This window comes from Penicillium arizonense (assembly GCF_001773325.1).
Source record: "Penicillium arizonense strain CBS 141311 chromosome Unknown PENARI_contig019, whole genome shotgun sequence".
In the NCBI taxonomy this organism is placed as follows: Eukaryota; Fungi; Ascomycota; class Eurotiomycetes; order Eurotiales; family Aspergillaceae; genus Penicillium; species Penicillium arizonense.
The window spans coordinates 315680-328516 of record NW_019173296.1 but is presented as its reverse complement, the minus strand read 5'-3'; the positions used below and the strand labels follow the sequence as shown (position 1 = coordinate 328516).

The 12837-nt window shown below is 49.4% G+C and overlaps 6 protein-coding genes across 6 annotated transcripts; 1 reads left to right on the top strand and 5 right to left on the bottom strand.

Moving 5' to 3' along the window:
• Window positions 1-718: 718 nt before the first annotated feature.
• On the top strand, window positions 719-1811 carry PENARI_c019G06147 (YoaK family protein; the record flags this gene model as incomplete). The annotated part of the gene is made up of 3 exons (XM_022634797.1): window positions 719-1085; window positions 1160-1715; window positions 1805-1811. 3 exons carry the CDS (start codon window positions 719-721, stop codon window positions 1809-1811), a joined length of 930 nt encoding a protein of 309 aa, XP_022485331.1.
• A 489-nt stretch (window positions 1812-2300) lies between these two features.
• Window positions 2301-2646, bottom strand: PENARI_c019G10455 (uncharacterized protein; the record flags this gene model as incomplete). Its single annotated transcript, XM_022634876.1, has 2 exons — window positions 2301-2554; window positions 2616-2646. 2 exons carry the CDS (start codon window positions 2644-2646, stop codon window positions 2301-2303), a joined length of 285 nt encoding a protein of 94 aa, XP_022485317.1.
• A 639-nt stretch (window positions 2647-3285) lies between these two features.
• Window positions 3286-4821, bottom strand: PENARI_c019G05189 (MFS transporter; the record flags this gene model as incomplete). Its single annotated transcript, XM_022634781.1, has 1 exon — window positions 3286-4821. One exon carries the CDS (start codon window positions 4819-4821, stop codon window positions 3286-3288), a length of 1536 nt encoding a protein of 511 aa, XP_022485321.1.
• A 403-nt stretch (window positions 4822-5224) lies between these two features.
• On the bottom strand, window positions 5225-6722 carry rhgB (putative extracellular rhamnogalacturonase; the record flags this gene model as incomplete). The annotated part of the gene is made up of 4 exons (XM_022634723.1): window positions 5225-5700; window positions 5750-5951; window positions 6007-6045; window positions 6096-6722. The coding sequence occupies 4 exons, from the start codon at window positions 6720-6722 to the stop codon at window positions 5225-5227; spliced, it is 1344 nt and encodes a 447-aa protein (XP_022485427.1).
• A 952-nt stretch (window positions 6723-7674) lies between these two features.
• PENARI_c019G08893 (uncharacterized protein) lies at window positions 7675-8107 on the bottom strand (the record flags this gene model as incomplete). The annotated part of the gene is made up of 2 exons (XM_022634847.1): window positions 7675-8033; window positions 8086-8107. 2 exons carry the CDS (start codon window positions 8105-8107, stop codon window positions 7675-7677), a joined length of 381 nt encoding a protein of 126 aa, XP_022485302.1.
• A 455-nt stretch (window positions 8108-8562) lies between these two features.
• On the bottom strand, window positions 8563-10206 carry PENARI_c019G01942 (uncharacterized protein; the record flags this gene model as incomplete). Its single annotated transcript, XM_022634724.1, has 1 exon — window positions 8563-10206. The coding sequence occupies one exon, from the start codon at window positions 10204-10206 to the stop codon at window positions 8563-8565; it is 1644 nt and encodes a 547-aa protein (XP_022485258.1).
• Between the last annotated feature and the right edge of the window lie 2631 nt (window positions 10207-12837).

Below are 12837 nucleotides of genomic sequence, written 5' to 3'. Positions count from 1 at the left end.
CTACGCCATAAGCAAGCGCCAATCAATCCAGTAAAGCATAATCAAGCCGCCAAGATGATTTGCTTGTAAAACTGCAATTTCAAATCCGCAAAATGAAGAAGCCTAGCGATCGGCTCTTGACAAACTCCACTGACCTACGGCAAATACCGAATCACTGGTTTCCGGGCGTCTTAATATAGTTTGATTCCTGATAGAGTCCGGGGAGGGAAAACGCATGCAGCAATGATGATCGTCACGCCAAGATCAAGCCGAGATTCTGCCAGATCAATCCAATTCCGATGTGAAAGCAAATCAGTCTGTTCTGTTGGGAAAAAGTGATCATTTTTTCCAAATTTTAATTAAGATGCTCAGATTGACAGTGATTGCATAATGACTGTGTACACTGAAGGCAAAGCTGGCCTCGATATAGATTCCGTTTGGCTCAACATATATCTACCGCCGGTATAACATTTGAACAGCGTTAGGTAGTAGGGATGATGCAGGTATTATTGTTTCATGTCACCGGGGTATTATCTTCTCTCTCTTGGCGTTGATCCAGTGTCTTCCTTGCATGGGGGGCATCGGAATAAATGCGAAAACTGGGTCATTATTAAAGACCAACAACTCCGTTGGGTCTCATCTATCAGTCCGTTCTCTTTCGTCCACAGCACTTGTTCATTGCAGTAAAATTATCTTAAAAAACAGTATCGGAACCTTATATATACGCATACATACCATAATGCACGGCCAGCCTCCCTCCGCTTCGGGCAACATAGATCCGCCCAAGAACATTGCGCAACACACCCCTGGAACCCCTCCTCTATATCCAAACGATCTCGCCGCAACAAGTTTTCGTTTGGAGCCTACCAATGATGAATCGAAGTACACCCCCGGTCTTTGGTCCTCTGGAGGCAGCACTGCGGTGTCTCTCTCCGGCATCCCGACCCAAGAAGCCAACACAATGCCGGCAACTCTTTCGCGCCACTTCCGAGCAAATATAGACACCACGCATACCGACATCGTTCTAATAATATGCGGTTTTGTTGGTGGATTGGTGGATGGTTTATCATTCAATGCATGGGGAAGTTTTTCAAGTATGCAGACAGGTATGTATTGTCGGTCACGTCCGAAGTTTCTCTTCACTCCAATTAGGATGCGAAATACTGACAAGGTTAAATAGGAAACACGGTGTTCTTGGCTCTCGGTGCGTCTGGCCAGCCTTCCTACCCGGCGTATCTTTGGGCGAAGTCCTTGATTGCCATCTCCGTCTTTATCGCAAGCAATGTCTTCTTCATCCATATGCATCGAATCTTGAATCCCCGACGCCGCTCAACGATGATAATTTCATTTGGCATCCAGACTCTCGCTCTCCTGGCTACTGCTGTTCTCATCCAGCTCGACGTTATTAACCCGAAGCCTGAGGATCCCCGCGTCCCAATAGAGTGGATGCAAGTCCTACCAATTTCACTTTTATCATTCCAAGCAGGCGGCCAGATCTGTGCTTCAAGGATCCTCGCACTAGATGAAATACCGACAGTAGTCGTGACAACACTCTTATGTGATCTTCTTGTTGATCCTAAATTGACTGCAAAATTCAATCTAAAGCGGAATCGCCGGATAGGAGCATTCCTCGCATTGTTTTTTGGCGCTATGACAGCTGGTGGACTCTACAAGTCTACAGGTATGGCAAGTAGTATATGGCTTGCCATGGGGTTGAAGTTGGCAATCACCTTGGGGTGGGTCGTTTGGCGACGGGAGGGGAGGAGAAAGAGTGATGTGGATGTGTGATTTAATTGTGTTTATTTCTCTGACTCTTTTTCATCAGACAATAAGCGGGCATATACGTGAGCTTTGAGATTATATGGATAAACGACTGCATATGGTTTATAAAAATATTATTTTGTCGGCTTTCCCATTTCTCATTTCCCATAAAGCACTGTAAAGCTATGCATACTGAGAGACATCCATGGATGACAGAGGGTTACATAAAATAAGTCCAGCTCGGGTGAATTTTGCGTAGGTGATACAGAGAATGCCTTCTTTGGAAATGCTGTGTTCGATTCTCTGCTCTCCATATGCAGGACAGTCTGGCAGGATAAGGATCAGGGCTTCAACAGGGTTTTGGATATTAAAACGAATGTTATCCAATTGAAATTGATCTGCTTCCAGAGACCAAATGTCAATGCAATATTCAAATCAAATATTATTCAGATCAAGTGTCCAACCGTTGACAGAAATAATGAATAGATACATGACACTCAAGAAAGATAATAGGTCATATCCCGTCGCACATCCAAGGAAATTATACCCAAATGGATGTCTTACTTGTTCAAACCAAGCGGGTTCTCAGCGGTCTGCTTCTTCCCTCCAACACTTGATATCCCGTTTTGAATTCCCTCGCCAGCACCCTTAGCAGTATTCCCCACGCCCTCGGTGGCGCCCGAGACTGTTTGGCCAAGGCCGGATGTTGCGTTGCCGACTGTTGAACCTAGGCCACTGACTGTGCTGCCTAGTGTGTTTGTTACGCCGCCGACTGTTTTACCGACTGTGTCGCCTAGGCCGCCGAGGAGCCCGGCTAATTTAAATATTGTTAGTATTGTGGACAATGGGGCATGGATGGTTGTTGGTGGACCCACGGTTCTGCTGGTTGTTGTTGTTGTTTGACATGATGTAATAATATGAATAGGATGGAGGTTGTAGAAGATTGTGGACTGGTGTTTAGAAGTGATGATTATTTATTGAATATGAATAGGGACAAGTCGTGATTGTAGCATATATATATCACCGCCACGTGTGCAAAACCGGTTGCAAAACCATGATATAATGGGTGCGACGTCGACCAAGCCACAGACCTGTCATATGAAGTCCACCTCAGGGGGGAAATTAATTCTGACGAATCAGAATATCAGACAAGAAGGTCAATCATGGATAGCTACTTGATCGGATTTAATATTATACGATCTGACGTCTGACGTATGATTGTTCCCCGCGTGGAATGGAGATGGATTTGATCATTGGTGGGTTAGTCTGGTGGCTGATATTGTTTGCATGAAGTTATTTATATTAAAGTATTGTGGCGAATGAGAGATGAGTGGTGAGGATTTGTTGTTGCGATGTTGTATTTGGGGAATGATGTCATTTTATACGACTGAGTGGAGTTGGCACGTCTCTCATAGTAATTGTGATCTCATGTCGCCAAATCATCTCAGATGGACATAGATCTTCTTCTTTGGAGATTTTAGGAGAAGTTGCCTCGCAGGCTTTGTCTGTACTATCACACAATGCTCCCGAGTGCTAGTGAAATAATCACAGACTAGACTTCCCTCGAGACTCATACGGCAACAGCAACACCAAAAGTCCAGCGGCAATGAAAAGCGCCCCGCTCACATATACCGGGGCAGAGGTTTGGAGATCTGCAAACATCGCGATGATAGGCGCCATGATGCCAAAGATCCGATTCGCAGACGCGGTCAATGCATTGCCCGTGCCTCGATCCTTGGTCAAAAAGATCTCAGGGGTGTACGCGTAAAGCACCGCATACAAAAGACTGCTCATAAAGTTGAAGGCGCAGTTCCAGCCAAGTAGAGCATTGGATGTGGTCGCAGTTGTCGAGGCCAGGAGGAAAGCTCCCGTCAATGCCGTTGACGTGCTCAAGGCTCCTTTCCGGCCGAATCTCGGTAGCTCCACTAGGAGTCCACCTAGGAGACAACCGGGGATACCCACGACGGCGATTATCAGTGAGTTACGGTAGGTGATATATGTTGAACCATCTCCGAACTCAGCGCCTCGCGACTGTTGGATATATGGGAGGAAGGCGTTGTACAGTGGGAATCCAAGGCCGATGAAGGCCCAGATTAGGATGATTAGACTTGTTGACCACGCCCGCTTTGGTGTGTCGAACAAGGCGCGGATATGATTGAATCGCACCTTCTCCAGGCGCTGGCGGACGATATGTGTGGCTGAGACGTGTTGCACCCCGCCCTGATCGAACTCATCGAGTTCCGCCTGAGACAGGTCTGACGTCTTTCCATTCCTACTCGCAACCTCGTGCACGACTTCAACCGCTTCCACATTACGCCCTTTCCCCATGAGATATTTAGGCGACTCATAAATAGTGAAGAAAGCAAACCGTATCACAAACATGATCATGGCAAGCCCACCCATCGCGATGAGAAAGTATCTCCATCCCATATTATCAGCTTTAGTGCACCCATCGCCAGAATCACAAGTCCTGTACCCGAGCAAAGGCCACGCAACCAAGTTGGCAAGCACTTGCGCAAATGCCCAGTCAATAGACAAGATCGTCAACAGGTATTGATGCGACCCAGGCAAGAACTCGAGAAAGATAGCCGAGTCAACCGGTAAATTCCCACCCACACCAATAGACCAAAGTGCTGCAAATACACACGCAGCGCCGAAGTTTGGCGATCCAGCTGCGACCAATCCAAACACAGCCGTGATACCGATTGTCAAATTGAAGGCCCATCGCCGACCGAAGATATCACATCCAAAGCCCCAAAACATAGCGCCAATCAACAACCCAATGTTTTGTGCTAGGGTAAGTAACGGCGCTTTGGACGGGTGGAACTCGTAGGATAATGGTGGGAGAATCAGAGATGTGACAATAGGCCAGAGATTATCGCTTGCCCAGCCGAATCCGATCACTACGAAGAGTTGCCATTGGTAGCGACCCATACCAATGTTTTGGATTGCGCGGTTGAGGACTTCGGCTTTGCCGATATAGCTTTTGTTGCCATGAGGTTCTTGTGTGTCATCAGGTTCTCGGGTAGTTGCTTCGGTTACTGTTGGCTCGGGGCTGGGCCTTTTGGGCGAGGTTGACATGTTGAGGTGTTGACACTGGAGCAAATAGAGGGAGGTTCTGTTATTCTATTTAGGTTGGCAAAGGTTGCGAGAAATAAGGGGAGTTTGTCATCGTGTTCGAAGGATTCAGCTCTAACATGTGGGTGGTGAAATTTTTCAATGTCGTGGAAGATCAATTGGATGTGGCTGGCGTGATTGCCCTGCATTGTTGTGTCACTCCCTTCCCCACATCACGTGGGGTGTTTCTCGAGTTGCAAGGTATTAGTTGCAAGGTATTAATATCTGGGATAAACCAAGGTGTCGGTTATTCTGATCAAAGGGCAAGTATATTGTGCGCTGGCTAGACATCCGATCTATATACAAAGTGGAGCCCCAGGTGAGGTTGCCGCACACCATTACCCTTTTCGGTCATCAATCAACCTGCCTAAGACGAAGTAGCTTGAGCACCAGCAAGCGAGCTGTAAGGAGTGGCACCAGGATAGAACGAAGTAGGAATAGCAGGAATAGGAATAGACGAGGCAGTACCGAAAGCCTTCTTCAGATCCGAAGCCATAGTCGCAGCAGAGTAGCCAGTAGGGGCAGACTTGACAGTAACAGTGGTGGTATACGAGGTGTAATCCTCGCTATTCTTGAGGCATTCACCGGATCCATAGGCGCTCTCGCAGGTGTTGACCTGGTAGGAGCCAGACTCGGTCCACATAGCGAAATCCTCGATGGTCACGTCCTTGCAGGGCGCTTTGGCGGCGCACTTGACCTTAACCGGGCCGCGCTGGGCGCCGTTGGCTTCGGTTCCCTTCCAGTTCTTGACTGTGACGTTGGTCAATTGGACGCCGTCGCCGGAGACTTTGCTCATGCTGCTCCAGGCGCCGTCGATGTCGAGGGAGTAGGCGTTGCCGTGGCCTATATCTATTAGTATTTCTAGAAAGATAGTTGGTGAATGAATTCTTACCGATGAAGTTCTCCAAGAGTACGTTCTCAACGTTGCCACTGCCACCGTTGCTCTTGATCATGTACATCTGGTTGGACGACCAGGTGTAGATGTTGCGGTAGGTGATATCGGAGACATCGACACCAGTGCCGAGGGAGCCCATGGCGCAGCCACCACTCCAGTTGCAGTAGACGTTCTCGACCAGGATGTTCTTGGCGGGGCTCTATCATGTTGTTAAATGTACTACGTCGCGGCAGCGGGAACCAAGACAATCATACCTTGACAGTCACACACTCATCCTTGTTGGTAACCTCGACCTACTCTTATTAGAATCAACCCCATATTAGAATAATTATCAGTCACGCACATCATGAACCCAGATGTTGGTAGACCAAACATCAATACCGTCAAGTCCACCCTTGTCACCACCGCGAATAGCCATGTTATAGACCTCACCATTCTGACAAGTATCAAGCGAAAGGTGGAAAACAGGGGCATCGACAAGAGCCAAATCATGGACCGAGAAGTCTGTAACATCATATAGTCTTAGGATACGAGGGCCACTAGTCGATCCGGACTTGTGGAACTCATATCCTAAGCCCTGGATAGCACCCTTTGAGGTCGAACTGAACATCTCAAAATTGGTGGTGTGCTTGACCATGATCATGTTTCCACCATCGGTACCAGTCCGATAGAGAATACCATCTAGCTGAATAGCAGTGTTCTTACCACTGCTGAGAGTGACCCACGACGAGAAAGCGTAGTCTCCAGGCGGGATGTACACCACACCACCGTCTCTGCAGGCAACCCAGGCTGAGTTCAGAGCCGAGCCGATATCGGTCGACTTGTCTGCAACGGCGCCGTAGTCGAGGACGTTGCAGACCTTGTTCGCGGACTTCGTTGCGGCGGATGTTGTTGGGCCGACGGAACCGCTCAAATAGGCGTTTGCGAGCAATGGCGCCAGGCCGATTGCGAAAAGAGATCGAATAAACATGTTGAATACAAAGCACAAAATACAAATGAAAGAAGTGAAATGAAGGAATGGTTTGGAAGGACTCAAAATCCGGGCTGGGATTGACTATTATAGAGCCCCTGAAGAGTTTCATTTCTTTATCTCAAACATCCTTAGGGCTGTCCTTGCCCGGATTGCACTCGTGCCACTCAACTGGAGCCGTGCAGTGGGGAATCTAGTGCGTTTATAGTACGTTTATAGTACGCGACAAGGGGGAAACGACGAACTGCTTCACATAATCAGACAAGTCCACCTTACCCGGGGACTCGCCTGACAAGAAATGCACAGCTCGAGTGGAGAAAAGACGTCAGGGGTGCATATCGAGGAGAGTGGAGTTTGAAGCAGTGCGTTTTGTGTTGGGTGATTGGCGCGGATAAAGCTAAACGGCCATTCTCAAACGGTGCTTTGCCCCATCTTTATTAGCTTGTTTCATCGCTAATTCAACAACTTCGATATTGTCGGCTAGAATAACCCTAGTAGCAATTGCTTATTGAACGTCTGTATTGGGTTAATATGAGGATAAAAGGTGTTCCAGCTAGCGACGCCTGCTGCTCGACCGCAAGGCTTGGCTGGATATCTGCTATGTAGGTCTCTAGGGCTTACCTGGAATGATTCTTCAGCGTCCATTCCGCCGCATAATAGCGAAGAGCCGACGACTGGGCATTCATATGACTATTTATTGGTCAGGAGACCAATCTCTAGCTTACGATATCTCAGACAAATGTCCAAGCTACAAGCAATATTCAAAGTTCAGTGTCTGAATTGTCCATCTGCAGGTGCAAGCAATCTAGCTTCCGAGCAAATATTGCCTATTGCCAACCCAGTAGTAAGAAGTCCTCATATCACAGAGAAACTGGTACCACCAGGCTAACAAGCCATTCGCAAGCCACATGTACCGAATCCAATTCCTTCCACATCCTATCTAAGTAACATCTTAGATCATGAGACGCTCGACCTGGTTCTTGATGGTGCGGATCTGAGCAGCGAGATCACTAGCGTCGTTGGTGGTGATAGAGCAAGCGATGACAGGGCGAGAAACACCGGTAGCACGACCGAGAGCCATCTTGCTGGGGACGTAGACGTAGGGAACGTTCTTGTCCTCGCACAGCAGGGGCAGGTGCAGAATGATAGGGAGGGGGGTGGTGTCGGCGGCGAGAACGACGAGCTCGGAGGTACCACGGTTAAGGGTCTTGGTGGTCTCGTTGGCGCCCTTCTTGATCTGGCGGTAGTGTCCCGCCTGTTGCACGAGGTCGAGGAGGCTCTGGGAGAGGGCCTCATCGGCGATGGGCCAGGCTGGGGGGTCGTTAGTCGGTCTGCGTCACATTAGGCTTGGGTTTGATCTTACCAGCGGTGGAGTCTTCAGCCATTGTTGCGTTGGGTAGGAAATTCAGAACACCAGATCTTGAAAAGAAATGGCTCACTCAGAGGATCACGGCCTTGTTGTATAGCGGAGGTAGTGAGGGCGGTTGAGGGTGAGGTGGAATCGTTGGAGAAGGGAAATTTTCTGGCATGGAAACGGTGGAGTATGTTCACCGCCTGCTACATGCGGTTTGGGATCCGCTGAAGATTTCTGCTTGGTCACGTGTGTATCCTGATTGGTCGCTGATTTTGATGTTGGTGCCTGATATGTGAGGCAAGATTCTAAATTTTACAAGTTTTTACAGTTGGCTACTAACGTTTCATTTTGGAAGTGTGGAAGTAAGTGCAGTGAAAACTTTTTGCTCGCTGTGTGTGGGGTTTCAAACCCTATTCTATATACTCCGTATGGATGCTCATAATGACTTATGCGTTGACACGCAAAGATCGCAAGAAATACAAATATTTACTCGCCCCTGGCAGCACTGACAGTGGCACTGGCAAGTCTAGACCGGGCGCGCAGCGCGGGACCAAACTTGTACAGGATGAATGGAATGAAAGTCAACAGAGTCGCAATAAGAGCCAAAAGCAGACCAGCGTATTGGCTTCCGAGGTTGTGGAAGAACTGCGAGGCGAACAGAGGCGATACGGCACCGAGGGTATTACGCATGAAACCCTGGCCGGCAATGGCGGATGAAGAGTGTTCACCGTAGCAGTCCGATGTGTAACTGTAGCAGGACTCGAAGATGAAGAAGATACCAACGGCAATCAGCACCAGTCCGATGTTGGGGCCGATCCAAGGTAGATCCTTGTACTGGGTGAAGCTGTAGATGAACAGACCAATGGGCAGCCAGACGGCTCCGCAGAGGGCTCCATACAGACGGGACTCGGGGTCAACAACACGGTGGGCATCGGCTGTTAGAGCCTTGTACTTGCGGATCTGGAGGAAGTTCAGAGCGAAGCCGATAGTGGTTCCGATGCAGAGGGAGATATAGGGAAGACCGGAAACACCCTCGCTCCAACCACGCTTCTCCTGGAAGGTGATGGGGATTACGGACAAGAAAAGGAAGGCCAGGAACCAGGCGAAACTGATCCAGAGACCAAACGCGAAAACCACGGGCTCGGTGAACAGCATCTTGACGGCCTTGACGGACGAGTTGTGCAGCATCTGCTTGATACCAGGGGCCTCGAGGTCGTTGTGGGTGACGAAGCGCTCATCACCAGTGGACTTGCGGAGAGCCTTTGCACGCTTAGAGAGGGTCACACCGCCACGGGTCTCACAGAGGAAGACGGCAATGACGATCACGAGAGGGATGTTGGCCAGACCCTGGATACCCTCGACCCAGCGCCAGCCCAAAGCCTGGTCGATGAAACCGGCGTAGATGGGAGCGGCAACGGTACCGAAGATGGCAACGAAAGAGAACGAAGCCATGGGGATGGCACGGTGCTCGGGGGTGTACATGTCACCGAAGGTACCACCGACAAGGATAGTACCAACGCAACCGAACAGACCGAGCAGGGCACGGCAGACAAGGATGGTAGCAATGTTTTTGCCCAAGGAGAGACCAATGAACATGAGAGCGAAGCAAACGTACGCGCCCACATAGACAACTCGTCGACCAGCAAGCTCACAGAATGGAGCTAAGAACAAGGGAGCCAAGGCACAGGTGAAGTTGAAGCAGAACAGTCCAAGCTGGCCAATCTCTGTGGAGGTTCCTAAATCCTCTGTCATGCGCGTAATTCCTGAGCTATAAGCTGTTGTGGCGAGACCAATGAACAGTGTCATCAAACAGAGCAGAGTACTGATAAAAGCCTTGTAGGCTCCGCTCCAGTTGAAGGGGTTCTCTTTGTCTGCCTCGAGGAACTCGAGGATGATGAACTGTTGTCCATTGTGTTCGGTGGGCTTGGTCACTGTGAGAGGCATGTCGATGCCGACCTCTTGTAATAGGCTGTCATATTGTTGTGATTGTTCCTCAGACAGCTCGTCACGGTACTTTCCTCCGACGATGAGGCCCTTCTTCGAATATTCAGGTCGAGTGACTGTTTGGACAGTCTGAACATTCTCATCATGATCAGCCGACACAGGCTGGGGATTCTTCGACGGCTTCATGATGATGATGTATATAGGAGGGAGGTGGGAAGGGAGTTGAAGAGAACTGGTCTGAGAGAAGATGGGAGGGAGAAGTCGAACATATAAATTTGCACCGGCTATGCCCAGCCGCTGTACGTCATGCTCCAGACTCCAGAATTGGTGAGAACTGGGGCTGCGTGCGGGATTATACGGAGGGTGGGGAAGGAATTTCAAGTAGTAATGGATTGCCCTTCGAGAAAGTTGCCCGAGAAAGAATCATCCGATCAATCACTGTTGGCAAGTGACCAGTAAGTGGGTACAAACAAATCTACATGAAAAACTTTGTACCTGGTACCTGAATCGCGCCTCATCCCATCGTTGGATCGGACTTGAAGTATAACTTCGAGAAAAGGCTGAGCACGATCCTTCAACTCCGGCTTCCTGCGTTCCCCCTGCTTTCTCCATACTAGAGGTTGAACGTCTGGGGCGTGGCTTCACGTCCCCTCAAAAGATTTAATACCAAAAAGGAAATGTGGACCAGTAGATTCTCCGACGAATAGCCACCAAGAACAACAGCGCCACATCGTAAGAACAGACGATTTGTCGGACGATAACCAGAGAAGTCAAGATTTGCGAGTATACTCCCGACAATGAACCGAAGATCCTCCCGAGCCGAGTGGACCTGATTGGATACAGGGTCCACCTACTCAAAAACGAGGTCGGCATGCCGTACACGGTCGGCGCTTCTATGGAAATTGTGATAGTAGAACAGATAGTGATATGGATATGGCGTAAAAAAGCACATGTAGTCAGATAATAAGATATACTAGGATGGCATGCTATATGAGCCTAAGAGAAGTCCATTTTGGCGCTGGAATAAAAATTTCCTTGAGCCCTCGGGAAGTACCCGATTCCTACGTAAAGATCCCGGTGAGGCCGAGGGCAGCAGAATCCCCGAGGTTTACCCCGAAATTGATCCCGAAGCTATGATTCGCTGCCTGATTCTTGGTGCTCCACCAAGATTTACACTACGATTTCCAATAATATCAGGTGCTTAACTGCTGTTGTTCCTGTACCCCAACGCTCTACGCATCCCACGCACTAAGTTATTGGGGCCCCGAGTGTTGCATCCACTCGGGGCTCTCCTCCACTGTTAGATGCCGTTGACTCCGTACTATATGTGACATGGGGATAGGTGCCGGATGCAGCACAAGAGCATAGGGGTGAGCTTGCATAAAAGACGTAGCTTGGACGCAGTGATTGGCTCTGCATAGTTCGCTTCGCTGCCGAGTCATGCCACGGAGCTCGCCTCTTTCTGACAGCGTTCGGGCCTCGTCCGAAGCCGTGGTTCCAATCTCGTGTTGATGAAGCTACTCAACATTTGCTCTCCGGCTTGACCCGTGCTCGCATGACCAGGCGGCTATACCGGCTCTTCTTTTACCCCCACCGTTAATTCTGATACATCGACCTACCTAGATGAGGAGATAGGGTCTGAATCTGACGCACTACTCCATACGTGCCTGTCCATTGCGATCGCCGACTACACTATCAAGTTGACTTTTCAGCATCATTGTACGTACCTGTATACAAACTTCGAGATCCACTATCATAAATGCCGCAACTGTCTATCAAAATAAACAAAACTCAATTCTTTCGCTCTTGCATCCCAACTTTCGCCACTAGATCTTCATTGACAGGTGTCGCGACTCTGACTTCTTTGCCCCGTTTCACCCAATACCCATTGATGAACTTAATTTCTGTTTCACGCCCCGCTCCGCGGTCCCACACCATTGAACACGTAGTATAGAATGTTGTCTCGACGATCGCATTGACTGCTCCTTGAAGTTTGTCGACTGCAAATCGCTGTTTGAGGTTTGAGACGTGCTGCAGCTCTGGTAGTGCACATACCATATTCGAGATGTCGGTCAAGATCGCGCGTCTGGTTTTGGGGATCGTGAAAAAAAAAAGCCTTCTCCGCGTCGTTGAGGGCGCATAACGGATTACAGCACGCGTTCACGGCTAGTTTCTCCGGCTGAATTTGCAGGACCTCGGTGTGGGTATACGAAGTGGCATTCAGACGAGGTAAGAGTGGGAGGGTATCGAGGAGGTAACTTGAGGCTTTTTCTGTGCCGTCGGTCGGGTCTTCAGTCGATCTGGGTCTAGGCCGAGTGACGTCGCTGCAAAACCGGTGTGTGTGTGAGTGATGTGGAAGGACTTGTGCAGAGTGACGCCATGGGAGATGACACCGACTATATAATTCGGACGCTCGACCGACTCCGGAAAGAGTTCCGCGTTGACTTCGTCGATCGTGCCGCAGTCATTCTGAAGGAAGAGGACGTTGGATTGGGGATAAGACGGTGTCGCAAGGGTCGTAGAGCAGAAACCGTCTGTGTAGCCTTTGCGGCCACTATGAGGTTCTCAATCACGCCGGTCTGCGCGGAACAATCACTGCCTTCTATGGCGAGCCTGAGAACCACGTTCCATCGCGGAAAACTTCAAACTCATCCCTTGCGTCCGATCTCATCTCCTTCTATTGTTTCTAGAAGAATTTGGTTTCCGTTATCGCGGTAGGCATCGAGGAGGGATGGGCGGTGGCAGAGAAGGGTGACAGAAGGAAGGTCAGGGAGTTCACATAGAGAGTGTGCAGCAAATGTTCCAATGCTTCCTAGT